The sequence below is a fragment of the Elephas maximus genome, chromosome 17 (genome assembly GCF_024166365.1).
Source record: "Elephas maximus indicus isolate mEleMax1 chromosome 17, mEleMax1 primary haplotype, whole genome shotgun sequence".
Lineage (NCBI taxonomy): Eukaryota > Metazoa > Chordata > Mammalia > Proboscidea > Elephantidae > Elephas > Elephas maximus.
The window spans coordinates 14,401,513-14,423,068 of NC_064835.1; the positions used below are offsets into that span (position 1 = coordinate 14,401,513).

A 21,556-nucleotide genomic window follows, 5' to 3' on the forward strand; every position below is an offset into this window, starting at 1 on the left:
AGTATTTACACCACCCAGGGACTCCAATTTGCAGCATATTATGTCATAATTATTTTATGTGTATAAATATTTTCTTTCCATAGTGATTGTGTGGCCCTCGTGTTTTGGGATCATGTTGCTTACCACTTTTGATTCCCTCACCGTGCCTACCACAATAACAGGCAAAGAGTAGGTGTCCCATAAATGCTTCTCAAATTAAAATGAATGATAAAGAGGAGCAAAAAAAAGATCTTTTGTCTCTATCTGTGTTTTACCCCTAAGGTCCAACTATCTGTTTAGTAGCTTGGTTATTCTTCTCTTGTGTTGTTTTCTGGTGATAGAAACTCTGACCAGGACATTCAGACTCTACTAAATTCTGACTAACCCTGTGAGCAGTTCTGACTAAGCAAACCCTTATGTACACATCGCATTCTACTTTTTTGCCTTCCCTTTTATGTATATTGTTGGTGCAAATTAATCTTGGAGTTGCCTGTAGCTCTTGGATTTCTTCAGCATAAACATTTCCTAAATATTTACTGTGCCTCATCTCTCTCCCCTTTTCAGTTTATCTTCCAGTAAAGCCACGTGTTGATTCATGATCATATCCTTTACAACACTGAGCCCACTGACGCCTCCCCTGTGGCCCCAGAGTGAGTGCCACGATTTGTGTTGGCCTAGCTTTCTAGCCCCCATTTCTTAACATTTTTTTCCAGGTACCTTACATGTTAGCACAATCGTTCCTAAACCTTTTGGTGGTTCGGGGAAGGCCCATTTGAAAATCCAGTGAAAAATACTGAATGTGCATAATATCCTGAAGTTAATCATTGCCTTTATTTTCGTTTGCTCAGGTTATTTTGTACTGATGGCTAATTTTTTCCATCTATCAGTAGCTTCTTAACGTACTTTTCTACAGAGTCACTGTAATTAGGTGATTCCTCAGTTCTAGTTTTCCCCCTGGAGATAGGTCTTCTCATCACATGGGTTCTCCTCTCTGGGCTGGTTGTTCTTTCAGCCTGCTGCCTGGCTATTACCCTGGGACTTGCACTGACGTCCTCGGAATTCTCTTTGTCTTTCTCCTGACTTAGATTCACTGTTTGCTGTGTCTTACCGTTTCTCTCTTGACCTTTGCTGCTCTGTTTTGGACCAGCAGCTTTCCATGCCACCCTTGTCTCCCAGGATGTTGCTTCACCACCATCCTAAGGACATGTCTTACCTCTCTGTTATGTCGGCACTTCTGTTTTCTGTATCCCAAGGTGTCCTCTTTTTAAGTTTGATCCCATGTTTTGGTAGAGCACATTTTCCAGAAAGTGCCTGAGAAAGGGTGAATGGAAGTTACATTTTTGAGGTCTTGCTTGTCTGAAAGTGTTTTTATTCTGTCTTCAGACTCGATTGTTGGTTTGGCTGAGTTTGGAATTCTGGGTGGTAAATGGTCTTCCTTCAGAATGTTGAAGGCATTGCTCCACTGTCTTCAGGAAGTTCTTGAGAAATCTAAAGCCAGCTCAGTTTTGATCTTTTGTATGCAGGCAGTCCCCGGGTTATAAATGTCAGGACAAGTGGTACGGGGCTTGCCCTTTAATGTTTTGTGAACTTGTCCTCACTGAAACCATTGAGCCAACCCCGTACTCTCAACAAACTCTTCATCACAATCATCTTCACATGCCGCATGGGCAGCTTTTTAAATCGTCGAAAAGGCTTACTTTAGCACTAAAGGAAGGCCAGTTAAAAGCCGCATGCACCTATTCCAACGTACCTACAAGTCCTTCAAGACACACTTTGTAACCTGGGGACTGCCTGTATAAGCTGTTTTTTCTCTCTGGAAGCTTGTAGAATCTTCCCTTCGGCTCTTTCACAACGATGTGTTTTAGTGTGTATCTGTTTCCATCCAGTGTGTTGACACCCATGGGCTCTTTTATTCTGGAAACTCATGTATTTTAGTTCTAGGAAATTTTCTTGAATTATTTCATTGATGATTTTTCTTCCCTGTTTTCTTTTTGTTGCGTTTGTCATTAGTACATTTACTCTCCCCGTCTTGTCCTTTTACTTTTTATTTTATTTTGTTTTATTGTATTTTTATCTCTTTAACTTTCTGTTTCACTTTTTGAGAGTCTGACTAAACATTATCTTCCAGCTCTTCTATTAATTGTTTCAATTCTGCTATTGCGGTTTCAATTTTAAAACCTTTTTTTATTCTTTGGTACTGTGAATATTCCTTTTTTATGGCACCCTCTTCTTTTTTCATGGCTAAATATTTGCTCTCTTCTCCTCAGCCTAATAAGGATTATTTGTTTTTGTTTTCCGCTTACAAAGTCTCTATTACCTCTAAATTGTCTTTTTTAAAAAAATCTGTTTTGGTCTCTATCTTTCATGTCAGAAGTTTTCCTCAGATAATCCTGAGTGGCTGCTCATGTTTAAGGCTGGGGGACTAAAACGATGTGAAGAAATTCAAACACGGGGTAGCAGTTATCAACTTTGAGTTTTGTCGATGGCCTGTTTGTTGGGGAACTCTTGATCTTGGTAACTTTAGGGCTTGTCTCTGAGGCCGGTCAGTTTCCCCAGAGAAGTTTCTTACAATCTCCTGCGTGGAGAATAAAGGTCTCATGGCTAGGGTTCTTGAGAAAGAAGGCTGGGGTCTTCACATTCAGTAGATTTAATCTGCTTTTTTTCAGTACGATATTCATATTCTCAACTATGCCTGGCTAAAAAAGCCTTTGTTTTGATCATCTCCAAATAATAGTTCTCCAGTCTCCCTCTGGGGTGACGGAGGGGCAGTTGTCCAGTGGTATTTGGAGGGGAAGAAGATGTGGGGAACCTAACTGCTTCTTAGACATCAGTTTCTCCCACTTCACTTTCTGTTTCTGAGCTTCTCAAGGATTGCGTGGCATAGATCATGTTGGTTCTTAGCTTTCCTTCTTGACAGTGTAGGATAACATACAGCCTTCTCTAGTCTGTTTAATCACTTATCACTTGTCCTTCTGCTTCCCAGCTTCCAAAGTTGCATTACTTTTTCTCTCTTTTCCTGTTTTTGTGAGTTTGTCTTTGAAAGCAGTCTCTTAACTGTGGCGTTAATGGGGTTTTGTGGGACGGCAGAATCAGGTATGGTATCCAATCTGCAGTCTTGATCCAGAACTATGCTGGTCGTCAGGTCCCCATCATAATTCCTAAAGTGCTGTACTCACCTATATATTGAACTGGTTGCTTTTGCTGGCCAGCATCATCAATGCTAAAAAGTAAATTTTTAAAAATCTTCTTTTTCTAGCAAATGTCATGGCCACCTCCACTACCACCCAGCTTGGGCGATGTGACCGATTTGAGTTCGAGTGCCGGCAGCCAAAGAAGTGCATCCCCAACTGGAAGCGCTGCGATGGTCATCAAGACTGCCAGGATGGCCAGGATGAGGCCAACTGCCGTGAGTAGTTAGAGAGCAGTTTACCCCCAGGCCAGACTGCAGAGAGCATGGTATCGCATCTCACGTGCTTCTTTTCTGAACCAGCATGCCCAGGCGTGTGACATGTAACCACTGGCATATAACCACATTTTTACTATATTCTCACACATGGGCTTTGCACCTGGACCCATGTCATTGCCATAGTCACATTCTTTTTAAGAAGTTGGCTAGATATTAAATATCAGGAGCATTTTAGCTTAAATACTCGCTGAATGACTGAGAGATCTTAAATAGGTATGTTGTAAAACACCCGTGGGTAAAACCATAACCTTCTGTATGTACGCCTGTTCTTCCACAAGTATTTAGCCTGCACCCCTGGGCACAGAGACCATATTATTGGAGGATTGCTTCCAGTACCCCATTAAATAAATTCAGTCTCTGCTCTTAGGGTGATTGTAGTTGGTGAGCTAGGGTACCATGCTTAAAGTACACAGAGGATAATGACAAGGTAATTGGAGCCAAGTGTGAGAGGATGTGTACATCACAGACTTGTTAGGAGCTGGAAGTTTTCACACATAATGGGTAAAGATCCCAGTACCTGCTCTTCTGGTGTCCCAGGGAGGGACCTTGGAGCAGGACGTGCTCCAGTGTGTTGGAGGGAGATGCTGGCTTTTGCAGCGTGACAGAGGGTGATCATGGCAACATCAGCTCAGAAAGGATGTCTCTGAGTGACTGGCATGAGGCAGGGATGAAAGCAGATGGCCTGTATGTTAGGACACAGAAACCAGGGCGTGCATCTGATCCCCACGTAGACTAGGCAGCACTTTTTGGTCCTTGGCTATCGACTGATCCGCTCTCTGGCCTCATCAGTACTGGGAGGATGTGGCTGGTGCGGTGCTTGCTGAGAGAGGACCACTGCTGTTGTGGGGTTCACTGCTTTGTGGGGTCTCCCCTCCATCCAGTCACCTGCTGATTTGTTCAGCCTCATAAAAGAGACAGCACATGTTCCAGCCTGTTACGTACTCTTTATTGCCAAGACGTGTGTTCCTTTCCTGCTTGTTTGATTTCTGCCTGGTGAATGTGGAGGAGAGCCACAACATCCCTTTGCCTCTGTCCAGACCCCGGTCAGCAAGAACCTCGATGTTTCTTCTCTGATCCCTGTCCTGGTGCTGCTTGTTCCTCTTAAGATACTCAGCCAAACAAATGAAAAACTGAGCCTCAAATGGAACCCTATCAAATCTTACCATTTAGAAACGGCAGAGAGTGTTAGAAACCCGTTGCTGTCAAGTTGAGTCCGACTCATAGTGACCCTGTAGGACAGAGTAGAGCTGCCCCATAGGGTTTACAAGGATCAGCTGGTAAATTTGAACAGCTGACCTTTTGGTTAGCCACCAAGCTCTTAACCACTGTGCCACCAGGGTTAGTAATGTCTAAATTCCTCTAACTCAGTAGTTACGGAATTTTCGTAATTTGGAAGGATCACATGGGAAGTGCTTATAAAAATGAAAATTTACATACTTAGCCTCAGACCTGCTAAATCAGATGCAATGAAGAAGGGACTGCTTCAGAATCCATACTTCTAAAAAAGTGCCTTGGCCGATTGTTAGGACCAGGCAAACTTGGGGAATGCTTCTGTGTCCTGAGTGTTTCACCCAGTGAGACTCAGGGAGGAAGGGAGGGGAGATAATTGGCCCTCCCTTCTCAGTCCATCACTTTGTTCTCTCCGGGTCCCAGCTGGGCTGTTGCTGAAGAGAGTTGGTTAAGAGGCAAGGGCATATGCCCCATAACATCTTTTAACTTGATGAGCAGATTCTTATTATACGTGATGTGGCAGGCATTAATCAGGTTGCTAGGGGTACAAATTCTAGTGGGAGGAACAATTGAGTCAGTAAGTGTGATACAGTGTGTACAATCATAGCTTCGTGGATGAGAATCCACAGAGGTAGAGCTTGATCGTGTCCCTGCTCTCCCACTTCTCCATCATTTTTGACACCAGCGTCCCACATGGCATTCTCTCTGACCCTAGCCACTCACGGCTAGGTCAGGCATTGCAAGTTTAGAGAACACAGTCTTTGAGTTCATTAATTCACTGGAATGACTCATGGAAGATACACTTACAACTACTGGTTTTATCGTGGTAAAATGATATAAATTAGGACCATCGTAAGGAAGAGATGCATAGGTGAGGTCTGGGAAGGTTCCCAGTGCAGAGCTGCATGTCTCAGAGAGGGCACGTCACCCTCCCCTCACCAACCAGGAAGCTCTCCGAGACTTCACGTTCCAGGCCTTGCTTGGCCAGTTCTGCATCATAGACTGGCCTCCCAGGTGGATCTTTTCTAGTGCGGCCAACTCCCACTTGCCAGCACAGATTGTAGGTTTGGCCTGGAAATCCAGACCAGTGCACCTCAGTTGCTCCAAGGGTAATTTCTCTGGAGCCAGAACAAAGGCCACCTTACTTAGGGTAAAGCTAGGTCCTTTTCCTCGCAATGCGATAGGCATTAACAGAAGTTCTTCCAAGGAGGTGAAGTTGCTCAGAGGTGGACATGCCCAACTTTCTGGAGAGGTGGAGGAGGGTCGTCAGGAAAGGCATCAGAGCTGATGATACCTGGAGGGGTTGTAATGGCAAATGGCAGGACAAGGTGGAAGATGACAGGCATCTTAGAAACGAGCAAAAGCACATATAAAGGCTCAGAAGATAAGTCTGTAGAGTGGCTGTGGATGGGCAGAAGATGAGTGCAGAGAGCTGGGCAGGGGACTTGTGTAGGGCGGCCATGCTCGGACTTTATCCTCCTGGCAGAGGGAGCCCATTTTAGGGACTTCATTGTGAGGAATGGGTGTGGAGAGAGGGGAGGGGAGATTGGGTGCTGCTCTGGAAGGACAGTGGAGGTGGGCGGGGAAGAGTAGCTTCCTGGCATCTTGGAGATAATGTTAACAGCATCCCATGCTGAGTGAGTGCTGTTGCTACCAGCTGAGGTGGGAGATAGAGGGTGAAGATTCGCAGGTTTCAGTGGGTGGGGCTGGGCAATAAAGGGTTATTCATTCACATGGGAGTCTGAGGTGGTGTGAGGCATTCTGGTAGAAAGTTAAAAGGGCCAGACACTGTAGGATGCATTTTCTTTTTCATTTTTCTCTGCTTACTTCTTTAACGAGCCTCTGCCAGTTTCACACTCCCTGTTCTTTATAATGATCTCTGTAGTCATGGGCTTTTAGTGACAAATGTGGTATGCTCTGAACTGAGAGAAAAACCAGTCCTTAATACAAGAGGTGAAACTCACTGATTTCCACAACCTGTAAGTTTTTCTCCTCATGTTTACTTTTTCTACAGTGCACAAGGGGCCCCTCAGAATCCTTGCCTCCTCTCATGTCCTTGATGAGAGAAGTCACTTCTGCTTTTGTGTTGGCTGTCTGAAGGATCCTTTGGAAGTTGGGAGATTTGCTAGGTTGCTTTTTTCCAAGATGTACCCCTGGAGAGTCTTTGAATCTTTCTACTTCCTCAGTTTCCAGGCTAAGGTGATTTTGTTGTTGTTGTTCGTTTTGTTCCCTTGTTTTCAATTTAGGAAAATTGTACAGGAATCCCTCATTACTAAAACCTGGCTTTCCGAAATCAGAAACTGAACAGATTCAGAGGCATTTTTTGATGAGTCTCTCTCGATTGGGACACTCACTACTTGTTATCTGGAAACTTAGAAACCAAAAGGACTCAGATAATTTGGTATCTCTTGATATTTGTATTTGCCATTCATAAAAATAAGTAAACCAAATCAATTCAAATAGTGAAGAGTATTTTTTATTTTCTCAGTTAGTGTTTCTGTGTTACGCCTCTTCTCATACCTTTCTTATTTCTATAATTTGTAGGGTTGAGCTTTTTTATTTTCAAAATCAATGAAGGTTTTGTTTTGCGCTGTTATTGTGTTTTGGATTTGCAGGTGGAGTTTGTTTTCAATATCATTAATTTGTCTGCTGTGTCAATTTATATTTTTAAAGCTTGTCAGCATTTAGCAGGGTGTGGCAAGCTTTGGTAAGCCTTAACAGATCCTTCCTTCTGCTTCTGTTGCTTTGTGTGCTTCTCTCATAGTTATGGAGCCTGGTGACGCAGTGCTTAAGAACTTGGCTGCCGACCAGGAGGTCCACAGTTTGAATCCACCAGCTGCTCCTTGGAAACCCTACAGGGCAGTTCTACTCTGTCCTATAGGGTCGCTATGAGTTGGAATCAACTCGAAGGCAACTGTTTTTTTGTTTTTTTTTCTCAATGTTATGCCTGCCTGCTTTCTTCCTTTCTTTGGCCACTGTAGTTTTTTTTTTTGTTTTTTGAGGGTTTTCCTCTTTTTCTTTTTTTTTTTAAATAATTTTTATTGTGCTTTAAGTGGAAGTTTACAAATCAAGTCAGTCTGTCACATATAAGCTTATATACACCTTACTGCATACTCCCATTTAAAAAATACTCCCATTTACTCACCCCCTAATGAGTCAGGCTGCTCCCTCCTTCCAGTCTCTCCTTTTGTGACCATTCTGCCAGTTTCTAAACCTCTCTACCCTCCCATCTCCCCTCCAGACAGGAGATGCCAATATAGTCTCAAGTGTCCAGCTGATACAAGTAGCTCACTCTTCATCAGCATCTCTCTCCAACCCATTGTCCACTCCCTTCCATATCTGATGAGTTGTCTTCGGGAACGGTTCCTGTCCTGGGCCAATGGAAGGTTTGGGGACCATGACCACTGGGATTCTTCTAGTCTCAGTCAGCCCATTAAGTCTGGTCTTTTTATGAGAATTTGGGGTTTGCATCACACTGTTTTCCTGCTCCCTCAGGGGTTCTCTGTTGTGCTCCCTGTCAGGGCAGTCATCGGTTGTGGCCGGGCACCATCTAGTTCTTCTGGTCTCAGGATGATATAAGTCTCTAGTTCATGTGGCCCTTTCTGTCTCGGGCTCATAGTTACCGTGTGACCTTGGTGTTCTTCATTCTCCTTTGATCCAGGTGGGTTGAAACCAATTGATGCATCTTAGATGGCCGCTTGTTAGCATTTAAGACCCCAGACGCCACACTTCAAAGTCGGATGCAGAATGTTTTCATAATAGAATTATTTTGCCAATTGGCTTAGAAGTCCCCTTAAGCCATAGTCCCCAAACCCCCGCCCTTGCTCCGCTGACCTTCGAAGCATTCAGTTTATCCCGGAAACTTCTTTGCTTTTGGTCCAGTCCAGTTGAGCTGACCTTCCATGTATTGAGTATTGTCCTTCCCTTTACCTAAAGTAGTTCTTATCTAGTAACTAATCAGTAAATAACCCTCTCCCACTCTCCCTCCCGCCCCCCTCTCGTATACTGTTAGTTTTTGATATTGTTCTCTTAATCATAAGCCGTCTTCTCCAGACTGCTCCTACTTTACTCTCTTTATTTGCTGTTATGATATTCTCAGATGCCTTTTAAGTGGCCCTGTCCTATTTCAAAATGTCTCCAGTGACTTGGATGGAAACTTGGAAGGGATCTTGCTGCATTTGCAGATAATACAATGTGAGAGAGAGAGCTCTTATTCTGAGTGAAACGATCAGGATTCAGAAACGGAAACTAACATTCGTGGATGGATTTAATACGCCATTCTCAGGCACATTTAATTCTCATAATAACATTGTGGTGTTGGTGTTATCTTCATTTTAGAGATAGGAAAATTAAGGCTCAAGGAGGATCACCTGATCAGTAAGAGAATGGGATATTTATTTAGGTTTCTATCTTAGTCATCTAGTGCTGCTATAACAGAAATATTACAGGTGGATGGCTTTAACAAAGAGAAATGTGTTGTCTCACGATCTAGGAGGCTAGAAGTCTGAATTCAGGCTCCAGCTCTAGGGGAAGGCTTTCTCTCTCTGTCAGCTCTAGGGAAAGGTCCTTGTCATCAATCTTCCCTGTTTGAGGAGCTTCTCAGGACCCCAGGTCCGAAGGACCTGCTGTTCTCCTGGCTCTTATTTCTTGGTGGTGTGGAGTCCCGGTATCTCTCTGCTCACTTCTCTCTTTTGCATCTCAAAAGAGATTGACTTAAAACACAACCTAATCTTGTAGATTGAGTCCTGCTTCATTAACGTAACTGCCATTAATCCCACCTCATTAACATCACAGAGGTAGGATATACAACACATAGGAAAATCCTATCAGATGACAAAATGGTGGACAGTCACACAATACTGGGAATCATGGCCTAGCCAAGTTGACACACACTTTGGGGGGACACAATTCAATCCATGATGTTTTCTTTATACAAAGTTATGGTCTTTCTGTTATACCATGTTGAAAGGTCATATCAGGGCAGAATACATAAAAACTAACAGAAATTAAATAGGGATTAGTGTAAATTTTGAGTCCCTGGGTGGTGCAAATGGCTAACTCAGCTCTTAGCTGCTAACCGAGAGGTCAGAGGGTCAAGGTCACCCAGAGGCACCTCAGAAGAAAGACCTGGTGATCTACTTCAAAAAATCAGCTATTGAAACCCCTGTGGAGCACAGTTCTGCTTTAACGCACATGGATCCTCCTGAGTCAGGATCCACTTGATGGCAGCTGGAACTGGTAGTGACCTCTGGGGCATTAAAATAAGGGCATATTGACCCCAAACTCCCCAAAATTATAATAGGAACATCGAGCCAAATAAGCAACAGTGCAATAAGTTTAACAAAGCGGAAATGAGCATTATCACCAAGAGCGCCTCACTGCCAATTAACTCACTAATTGGCATTCTTTAAGTCAGTTTCTTCAGCCTGTTTCAACTTTATCTTATTCACAAAGGTGTTGCTTGGTTCCAAACCAAAAACCAAACCCAGTGCTGTCAAGTCAGTTCTGACTCATAGCAATGCCACTGGGATTTCCAAGGCTGTAAATCTCTGTGGAAGCAGACTGCCGCCCATTTCCCCTGCGAAGCAACTGGTGGGTTCACACTGCCCACCTTTTTTGGTTCACAGCCAAGTGCCTTAACCACTGCACCACCAGGGCTCCTGTTGCTTGGTTATGGGGTCTTAAAATCAGAACGTGCTACATCCACAATGTTTGCCAACCCGTTAATCTGTAAGCCTATCAGAAGAGGGAACAGTTACTGCGGCCTGATTCTGTCCCTGGGGGCTACTGTGTTCTCTTCTAGGTGCCCATTAATCATCTGTTTAATGATCATTTTAAGAATTTTCAGAGATTAACAGCAAGCTTATTCCTAGTTTCTAAAACCCATGTTTTCCTGCTTTCCAAATATTGAGACAGGTTCCATATTGTTGACAAAAAACTTGAACGACCTCCTGCTTTATTACTCAGCTGAAGTTTGAGTATAGTTTACCACATTTGTACCAAGTTAAATACTTCTGTGTTGGGGAGCCGAGTGTTTTTGAAACTAATCCTCTCTGAGCAGAAAGGCCCATCTGACTCTCCTGTATAAAATGGCAGCCTCTCCCCTCTCCCTCACTCTCTTTATGTTCCATTTCAGTCCTTATCCCCATTTGAAATCATACATTTGTGTGTTTGCTTATTTGCCGACTCTTTCTCTTGACAGAAGGTAAGTTCCATGAAGGCAGGCCCTTTGTTTTATACATCACCGTGTTCTCAGCTTCTGGTATGGTATTTGGTTCATAGTGTTGTTTGCTATCGAGTTTCTTTCGACTCGTAGTGTCCTCATGTGACAGAGTAGAACTGCCCTATAGGGTTTCCTAGGCTGTAACCTTTACAGGAGCAAATCGCCAGGTTGTTTTTCCTGCAGAGCAGCTCGTGCTGAATGCTTAACCATTGTGCGACCAGAGCTCCTTTGATTCATAGTCTTGTTGTTATTAGGTACCACTGAGTTGGTTCTGATTCATAGTGACCCTGTGTACAACAAAACGAAACACTGCCAGGTTCTGAGTCATGCTCACAGTTGTTACTGTGTTTGAGCCCATTGTTGCAGCCCCTCTGTCAGTCCATCCTGTTGAGAGTCTTCCTTTTTTTTGCTGACCCGCTACTTTACCAAGCATGGTGTCCTTCTCCAGGGACTCATCCCTTCGGATAACACGTCCAACATCATAATTCAAAGGCATCAATTCTTTGGTCTTCCTTATTCATTGTCCAGCTTTCAGATGCATATGAGGCAATTGTAAATATCACGGCTTAGGTCAGGTGCACCTTGTCCTCAAAGTGACATCTTTGCTTTTTAATACTTTAAAGGTATCTTTTGCAGTGGCTTCGCCAAATGCAGTGCATTGATTTCTTGACTACTGCTTCCATGGGTGTTGATCGTGGATTCAAGTAAAATGAAATCCTTGACAACTTCAGCCTTTTCTCTGTTTATCATGATGTAGCTTTTTGGTCCAGTTGTGAGGATTTTTGTTTCCCTTATGTTGAGGTGTAATCCGTACTAAAGACTGTGGTCTTTGATCTTCATTAGTAAGTGCTTCAAGTCCTCTTTGCTTTCTGATACCCCATTCTTCATATAGTCCAGCTTCTCAGATTATTTGCTCAGCATACAGACTGAATAAGTATGAGAGAATACAACCCTGACATACACCTTTCCTGATTTTAAACCATGTAGTATTCCCTTGTTCTGTTCCAACAACTGCCTCCTGGTCTACGTATAGGTTCCTCATGAGCACAATTACATGCTCTAGAGCTCCCATTCTTTGCAATGTTATCTGTAATTTGTTATGATCTACTAAGCCCAATGCCTTTGCATAGTCAGTAAAATACAGGTAAACATCTTTCTGGTATTCTCTGCTTTCAGCCAACATCCACCTGACATCAGTAGTGATAGCCCTCATTCCACGTCTTCTTCTGAATCCAGCTTGAATTTTGGCAGTTTCCTGTTGATGTAAGGCTGTAGCCATTTTTAAGATATCCTCAGCAAAATTTTGCTTGCATGTGATATTAATGATATTGTTTGATAATTTCTGTATTCCATTGGATCACATGTCTTTGGAATGCACACCAATATGGATCTCTTCCAGTCTGTTGGCCAGGTAGCTGTCTTCCATATTTCTTGGCATAGATGGATGAACGCTTCCAGCGTTGCACCTCTTTGTTGAAGCATCTCAGTTGATATTCTGTCAATTCTTGGAGCCTTGTTTTTCGTCAATGCCTTCAGTGCAGCTTGGACTTCTTCCTTCAGTACCATGGGCACTGAACAGTACATTATAGAACAGCATGTAACGGAACTCCGGGATGCATTGCTTTTCGTGAGATGAGGGATTACAGTTTGTAAAAAGCCTAACAGGTGACTTTGATACCACCCCTCTCTCCATTGAGAATCACTGTATTAGAGACAATTAAAAAAAAAAAAATTGATCTGAAGTGTGTGCCTCCATCCTAGAGACTCACGCAGAGGAGTTTTAATTCTTTGGTGTCTATACGGATGAGGACAGTCATTACCGCATTCCGCACTCCCTACATCCTCACACCTTTTCATCTCTAGGAAGATATCTCTGGATCCTTTATCTAGTCCCTGACCATCCTGGTTGCTCTCATGTGAACATTATCTAGTTTATCCATCTTTGTCTCAAAATGTCATACCCAGAAATGGATGCAGTGCTTCAGATAGAAAAGGGAACTGCCTGTTCTTTATCCTAGAATGGAGTTTCTCTGATGTGGCTGATTCTAATGCACCAGTGTGGAGCCTGCAGAAACCACGCACGCTCAGCCCCATGTTTCTGTCTAGTAGGCTGGGGGCAGGCCCTAGGAATCTGTGTTTTTTTAAGTTCCCCAGAACACCTGACTAAGATTCATTATTGTAGATTACTCTCAGATTATGACAAAGGATCAGGGATCTCTTTAGTGATTTCTTTTAGTATTCATTTCCTGGGACGTCACTTTGAAGCCCTGGTTAAATGAGTGTATTTGGGGTCAAGGGTTTTTAAGCTGGGGTTCATGCATTGCTCACAGTATTGGTATGAGATGGTATAATTATTGTATGAAAAACTATGTGTGCATGGGGAGGGGGGCAAGAGGAAGGAGGGGCTTAGGGCCCGAGTCCCAGTGAGGAAAGTATTATTTAAACTTAGGAAACCAAGACGGAATTCCCAAAGTGAGGCCTGAGGAATGCGCACCTTAGAGTGTAGGCTCTCTTCCTGTGACTGCTGTGACAAATTACCAGACACTTAACTGGCTTAAACAACACAGACTTATTATCTTAGAGTTTTGTATTTATGATCTTATGGGTCTCACTGGGCTAAAATCAAGGTGTCAGCAGTACTCCTTCCTTCTGGGGGTTATAGAAGGGAATCTGTTTCCTTGCCTTGTCCAGCTTCTACAGACTGCCCACATGTCTTGGCTCGCGACGCCTTCTTTCATTTTCAAAGCCAGCAACATCGCATCTCTCTGACCGCTCATCTGTCTTCACATCGTTCTTTCTGACCACAACTGGGAAAGGTTCAATGCTTTGAAGAACCTATATGATTAGATTGGGCCCACCTGGATAATTTAGGAGGCCCTCCCCATCTCAGGGTCCTTAGCTTAGTATCAGAGTCCCTTTGCCGAGCAAAGTAACATAGTGAGAAGTTCCAGGGATTGTGACCTGGGCACCTTTGGCTTGGAGTAGCCAGACTAACTTTAGACCCTACTCACAGGGTTTCTATGGTAGCACTTCCCTTGTCCAGGACTGGCTCAGGAATTGGGCAGGCAGGTGTGAGTCTGTATGATGAAGACCTGAAGTATTTATACCTGGGCCAGCCCAGATGGCATGGGGGCAATAGCTTTGATTTCTTTAGCCCTTTCCTTCCTCCCACTTTTTTAGGGTCATTTACAATCATATTGTCACTGCTTTGTATTTAGAGCCTCCCATGCAATTCAAATCTCCTTTCAGAACTGGAGAGAACATCAAATTATGGTTAATAATCCAGGCATAGATTTGCATAACTTAATTTTTATCAGTGCTTTTTGTTGGCATTATTTCATTGTATGTAAAATGCTTTGAAAAACCTATGCAATTAACCGTGTCACATAAAGTAGGCCTGCCTCTTCGTATTATTGTTATTCATCTCACTATTACTATTGCTCAACCCAGTGATCACTGTCACTCTAAGCTGCAAAATAATGACAATAATAGAATAAATAGTAGTATTGTCAAATAATAGCTACAATTTGCTGACCCCTGCTATGAAAAAAGAGCTGGGCACTATTCCAGGTGCTTGGTCTGTATAGATCCTCATATCACAGTAGTGATGGAATCGTCACTCCAGTCTTATGTAGGGGAACTGGACCTTGGGGATATCAAGCAACATGCTCAAGCTCACACAGAGCCAGGATTGAAACCCAGGTTTGTTTGACTCCAAAGCTCTCACTCTTCCTGAAGACAGATTCCATTTGTTAGTGTTAAATAACAGGGTATCGTCCTTTCAGCCTCGATTCTACCATTCTTCATTCCAGAGTTGTTATTTTAAAGCAGGAGTTGACTACTTAGAAGAATTCAAGCCTTTTTTCCTAAACACAAGTAAACCAGACCAGCCTGAGTACTGGGCCTTGAGTTTCTCAACATGGCCCATGCCTGTGAGTTTAAGAAGGTTCTTTGTGTTTCAGCCACGCACAGCACGTTGACCTGTACGGGCAGGGAGTTCAGGTGTGAGGATGGCGAGACCTGCATCGTGCTGTCTGAGCGCTGCGACGGCTTCCTGGACTGCTCTGACGGCAGCGACGAGATGGCCTGCAGTGGTGGGTACCGCCCAAGTGCCTAGTCTGAATGGCTTCATTCAGCCACTCCAGAGCTTGTTCCGAAGGCTCCTGGGTGGGCCTCTAGCTAGAACCCTTTTTAGGTTTTCCTACATCTGAAAATGAGACCGACTTTTGGACCACCAGGAGAAGTGAGGCTTGGCCCAACTCTGATATAACGTCCAGGCAGCTTCATCCTCAAAAGACAGGCCTGGTGACCTTCTGAAAGGTCACAACCTTGAAAACCTTATGGAACAGTTTTACTCCTCGCACATGGTGTCGGTGTCGCCATGACTCAGAATTGACTAGATGGCAACTCACCCTGGTAGCGAAGAGCTGGCTTTAGCTTTGTTTCAGATGGCCTTCCCACCTCGAGTTGATGCCCATGACTCACACACTGCCTTGAGCTCGCTGGTGAAGGTTAACTCAGTTCTTCTGTCTGGAGAGTCCTTAGTCATGGATCTTCCTTTGGCCTTGAAATCCAAGGGTTTGTAGCGTGTGACTTTCTTTTACTTTTCCTCTTCTGTCTATAGACGAGCTAACTGTATACAAAGTGCAGAATCTCCAGTGGACAGCTGACTTCTCAGGGGATGTAACTTTGACCTGGATGCGGCCCAAAAAAATGCCTTCTTCTTGCGTTTATAACATCTACTACAGGTGGGTCTCATCTTTGCCGTGGCAGAAGAAAATCGCATCTTCATTGCCACCAGATGCTCCGTAAAGTCTCTGGTGATGTGGCTGGTGTGGCTCTGAGTCATGCATCTGAGCCATCCCATGTTGCTTCTGTCTGACTCCATCTCTATTCTTTTGGCCAGGGTGGTTGGAGAGAGCATATGGAAGGCTCTGGAGACCCACAGCAATAAAACAAGCGCTGTGTTAAAAGTCTTAAAACCAGATACCACCTATCAGGTTAAAGTACAGGTCCAGTGTCTGAGCAAGGTACACAACACCAACGACTTTGTGAACCTGAGGACTCCGGAAGGATGTAAGTAACATAGTTTACGTTTATGGCCTACGCGCAACTCTAAGTGGGCTAGTAAAGATTCTTCAGAGAGTTTCCAAAGGATGCTCAGAGGCGTGGAAGCATAGCCACTTGCGTGTGCCTTTGCTTTCTTTTAGTTTCATGTTCTTGCCTGAGTTGTTGAACATTTATTCTCTGTATTAGCTCAGATGATGTTCTTCTATTTTAAGAAGTTAATTTCAGATTCTCTCCACCATTGCCCTCTTTTTCACTTCTTGGTAGTTCCTGCCTCCTGCCTTCCTTCTTTAGATACTTCCCAGTACTTGGTACTTAGGAGCTCACCGTCACTAACATCTAAGGCATGTCTAAGAAGTATTGTCCACCACTCGTCTGTTAGCTGGTTGTACTGTGGTATCGTACTGTGGGTGGCTTGTGTGTTGCTGTGGTGCTGACAGTTATGCCACAGGTGTTTCACATACCAGCAGGGTCTTCCATGGTAGAGAGGTTTCAGCGGAGCTTCCAGACTAAGACTAGGAAGAAAGGCCTAAATCTACTTTTGTAATTTAACCAGTGAAAACTCCATGAATCACAGATTATTGTCCAAGACTTCGACTTGCTTACTTTGGACTTATCATCAGGAGGGACGGATCGCTGGAAAAGGATATCGTGTTTGGTCAAGTGGAGGACCAATGAAGGCGAGAGAAACCCTCAGTGAGATGGACAGACACAATGACTACAACACAGTGAGCTCAAACACACCAGTGATCACGAAGGTAGCGCAGGACCGGACAGTGTTTCATTGTTGTACATGGGGTTGCCATGAATTGGAGCTGACTTTCTGGCAGCTAGCAATAAGAAGAACAAGAAATATTGTGCCTCTTTTTAAGAAATATACTGAAACCCATGTGTCCAAGAAAGTCCCTACTCCCTTCGCCCTCTTCAAAGCAGTTGATATTGGGTAGTTTCTGCTTATTCCAGTGATGTTTTTCCGTTGCCTAAAATATTTTTGTGAACTCCTCATTTGCAACTGCCATTAGAACCTGTGGAACTATCTTTAAAATATCCCTATCCTTAATTTTCCTTCCACTGTTATTAGCTGAGCACCCACTGTTTCCCAGGTGTTATGTTAAGAGTTAAAGATTCAGAGGTAAATAAGACACGATCCCTGCCCTTAAAGGGCTTGCAGGCCACTAATTGTGCATGAATATTCTTCTTCTATGAGCTGTCAACATGGGTAGATACTCTTTGCGGTCAAAAGGAATTTTGACTATGAACCATTGTGGGCTTTTAACCTGGCTCTGAAGACAACCACAAGAGAAGATCCAGAAGTATCTCGAACATGCCAGCACTAAGCTCATTAACGTGTCTGCTTTGAAGGTGATCACATTCATGTGGATGTAGTTCTGAAATGTTAGGAAGTAAGTCTCATTCCTTTGTGGTCATTCTCAGGGTTCTCTGTTTTGTTGTATGAGAAGGTGAGTCAGCAGGTGCTGTCCTTGACAATTAAGGTCTCAGAATTGAAGACCCAGAAGCAATGGTGAGTCAGCCTGCCTGGGTGATTCCATCCTGCAGCCCGTGTGAGCCACAAATTGATATCAAAAGAGACGAAGCCATGATCTGATGTGTGGACAATAGGGAGATAGATAGCCGTTGTCAGTGGTGACTCATGATGACCTTGTGTACAATAGAACAAAAACATTGTCCGGTCCTTTGTCGTCCTCATGATTGTTGGCACATTCCAGTCCATCTCTGTGGCTATTTTGCTAATCCATCTTACCTAAGATCTGCCTCATCTTTGCCAGCCATCTACTTCCCTAAATGTGATGTCCTTCACCAGCAATTGATCCTTCTTGATGATGTGTCCAAAGCAAGTAAGTCAAACAGTGTTCCATTGTGATCCATAAGGTTTTCTTTGGCTAATTTTCAGAAGTTGATCACTAGGCCTTTCTTCCTACTGTTTTAGTATGGAAGCTCTGCTGAAACCTGCCCACCATGGGTGACCCTGCTGGTGTTCGAAATACCAGTTGTGTAGCTTCCGGCATCACAGCAACACACAAGCCTCCACAGTGTGATAGGCTATCCACGTGGTGGGTGTAGATAGTACATCCTGCATTCTAGAGGAAGAGGAAGGGTTTGGTGTCGTCATGAGGACAAGCCGACAGCCTTTTCTAGTGGATGGTCCCAATGCCAGTTCTAGATTCTTTCTTGTTCTTGTTTTAAGCTCAGGAAAATTTCTAGTTAACTAGTCTGTAGGGTTGCTATGAGTCAGAATCAACTCAGTGGCACAAAACAATGACAATAGTATGTAGGTGGGCGCTAACACCAGGTTCACTCTTTTCTAGTGCCAGATGCCCCTCAAAATCTGCAGCTGTCACTCTACAACGAAGCCGAAGGTGTGATTGTGGGTCACTGGACTCCCCCTGCACACACCCATGGCCTTGTCCGAGAATACATTGTAAGTATCTTCCATGTGTGTTAGGGGAGCAAGAGATTTTTGACGTTAGAGCAAAGTGGTGCTGTCTGTGATGAGGAGCTGTACAGATACGGCACAGCCTTGTAAATTAGGACTCGTCTGTTACAACATGTCATGTCCATCCTTCCTCCTACATCCCTCTGTCTTCCTACATCCTTGAAGCTATTAGGATACCCCAGACTTTTTTTTTTTTTACCGTTTTGTTTGTTTTAATTTTACTGTGGTAAAATGTAAATATGTATATGTATATAACAAAAAGTCTGCCATTGTAACCATTTTTAAGTCTACATTTCCATGACATTGCTTTCTCCAAGTTGTCCTATCATCACCACTATTCATTTCCAAAAGTTTTACATCACCCCAAACAAAAACTCAAGACCTCCTCAGCGATAGCTCCCATTCCCACCTGCTGGGGCCCCGGGGGACCACTAGTAAACTTTGTCTCCCTGCATTTGCCTCGTCTTCATGTTTCGTGTATATGGTATTTGTCCATTTGTGACTGACTGAATTCTGCTCAGCATGATGCTTTCAGGGTCTGTTCATGTGGTAGCAGGTATGAGAAAGTCATTTCTCTTTATGGTGGAATCGTAGCCTTTGGCTACCTTTTGCTAACATGTCTTCTTCTCACTTCAGGTAGAGTACAGCAGGAGCGGTTCCAAGATATGGACCTCCCAGAGGGCTGATAGTAACTCCACAGAAATAAAGGACTTGCTGGTCAATGCTCTCTACACTGTCAGAGTGAGTGCGAACATCCCTCTCAGCCAGCAGGGCAGCTATAGAACTTAGTGTTGTGGTTGTCACTTCATGAGAACTTCATGAGGTGCATATTAGTACTCTACAGAATCCCCAACCCCTCACCTTGGGAGTCATGGCTTTCTTTCAGTTTCTTAAACGGATACCACAGAGAACTTGACACCAGACTGCCCCCAGATAACCAGGAACTTAAAAAAGCATGCAGCTTTTATCTGCTTTTCACCCAGATACTCTGCTAACTTTCTAGCTCCTATACTTCTGTGCCCACATCTTTTCTGCTTGTCTTCGGCTGCAGGTGATACAGAGCTGTAATAAGTGGCATTTATAAACGGATATTGTGAAGCTATTAAATATATTATTACTATCTAACAGAAAGGAGATAGATTTTGTGCAAAACATGCTTATTGAGACCATCAAATGTGCATGTAAGAGGTTCCCTTACACTGATCATTGCCTCAGGACCCTTTTTTTTTAAATAACACTTTATTTTAGAGCAGTTTTAGGTTTACAGAAAAATTGCACTGAAGGAGCGAGTTCCCATATACTGCATCCCACACACACAGTTGGTCCGATTACTAACATATTCGCATTTCTGTGGTACATTTGCTACAGTCGGTGAACAGATATTGACGCATGGTTATTAACTGAAGTCCGTAGGCTGCACTGGTGGTTTTTCTTTGTGTTGTACAGCCCTGTGAGCTTTGACAAATGCATAATGTCATATTCCACTGTGCTAGCATTCTGCTGAATAGTTTCACTACCCTAAAAATGCCGTTTCATCTTTCCCTTCTCCCCTCCGAACCTCAGCAATGCCTTTTTCATGTGTGTGTGTTTGTGTGTGCCTATACAGACACACATACACACATCATGTATGTATGTGCATATACAGACACAAACACACACATCCTGTATGTATGTGTATATACAGACACACACACAGATCCTGTATGTATGTGTATATATAGATAAAGACACGTACCTCTGCCCTTTAGAAAAACTGTGACGTGTCGGTCGATGGAAAGTCCATTATCTAGCACTGTCATGCCTCCCTTGACCCAGATCCCTCCCTTTTGTAGCTTTCCCCTCTCATTGGGGTTGCAGGGGTCTCTGAATGCCCTGGATCACTCTGTATATAATTTTTTCCATCCTCATTGCCAAAGTCTCCCCTCTTTAGCTCGTTCAGAATTCTTGCTGTATGGTATATTGCCTTTATTTCACACTAATTCACACTCTGCTTTGAAAAGGTGGCTGCGGTGACTAGTCGTGGGATAGGAAACTGGAGCGATTCTAAATCCATTACCACCATAAAAGGAAAAGGTAAATGAGTCCAGCATTTGCAGATTTAGAGAAGAGAGACCCCCTTGGAGCTTACTTTGAGTGCAACTGGAAAGCGGAGAAGCATGGATTAGAAAACTCCCCTTTTCCCCCAAACACACACATTTCTAGGGATATTTACAGTGCTTTGGGTACAAAGTCCTTTGGGGTGACTGTTGAATGTCTTCCTCCCCTTGGAACTGAGCGTTTCTTATAATGCAAACATACAAAGGATTCCCAGAGGTCATCCTGCCCAACCCTTTATGCTCAGGTTGCATAGCATTCACTGTACTCCAAACAGAAGGAGTCCTTCCTTCTTAATAAAGATGATTTTGTCCGTGTTTCATTTATGGGATTTGAAGAAAGCAGCCTTGCTGATGTTCGTTAACTTCTCCCACTGACACAGAAACGCTCTGTGTAGGCTGTGGTTTCTAGTGCTAGAGCTGATACTGTTAACGCTCACTCTTTGCCAGGGGTCAAGCACTTCGGTGTTCGTATTAGTCAGGGTTCTGCAGAGACATAGAACCAGTAAGATTTATCTACCTATTGAGATACTGATTTATTTTAAGGAATTGGCTCATGCAGTTGTGGGGTTGGCAAGTACAAAATCTGTAGATGAGACAAACTGGGAATTCCAGCAGTTCCAGGTGGTGGGCTGGAAGCTGGCATAATAGCTATTTTACAGTCTTGAGCCAGAATCCTTTTCTTCTTGGCAGCTTCAGTTTTTTTTGCTCATAAGGCTTTCAACTGATTGGGTGAGGCCCACCCACATTAGGGATTTATTTAAGGTCAACTGATTTAAATGTTAATTGCACATAAAGAACTTCATAGCAACATCTGGACTAGTGTTTGGCCAAACCACTAGGCACCAAGCTAGCCAGGTTGACACACAAGTGAACCATTATGGGTGCTCACTACTTCGCATACATTGGCTCATCTAACTGAACCCTCATAAAAAGAACAGCAACAGATAAGGAGACAGAAAGAGCTTATGCCCCCCTGCCCCAGGTCACATAATGAGTACATGGTAGAGCTGGGATTGGAACTGGATATGCCTGACTCCAAA

General features: G+C 43.6%; 1 protein-coding gene across 4 annotated transcripts in view; it reads left to right on the top strand.

Annotated features, from left to right (window-relative positions):
* The window catches only part of SORL1 (sortilin related receptor 1), a 199,675-nt gene that overhangs the window by 145,388 nt on the left and 32,731 nt on the right, over nucleotides 1-21,556 (top strand). For 3 of the 4 annotated variants that reach the window (XM_049856795.1, XM_049856796.1, XM_049856798.1), the window contains 7 exons: nucleotides 3,236-3,385; nucleotides 14,861-14,992; nucleotides 15,523-15,646; nucleotides 15,805-15,974; nucleotides 18,293-18,405; nucleotides 19,057-19,161; nucleotides 20,421-20,493. In XM_049856795.1, coding sequence (XP_049712752.1) covers nucleotides 3,236-3,385; nucleotides 14,861-14,992; nucleotides 15,523-15,646; nucleotides 15,805-15,974; nucleotides 18,293-18,405; nucleotides 19,057-19,161; nucleotides 20,421-20,493 — 867 coding nt within the window. The remainder of the gene's footprint in view (nucleotides 1-3,235; nucleotides 3,386-14,860; nucleotides 14,993-15,522; nucleotides 15,647-15,804; nucleotides 15,975-18,292; nucleotides 18,406-19,056; nucleotides 19,162-20,420; nucleotides 20,494-21,556) is intronic. The other variant, XM_049856797.1, reaches the window with a different exon arrangement.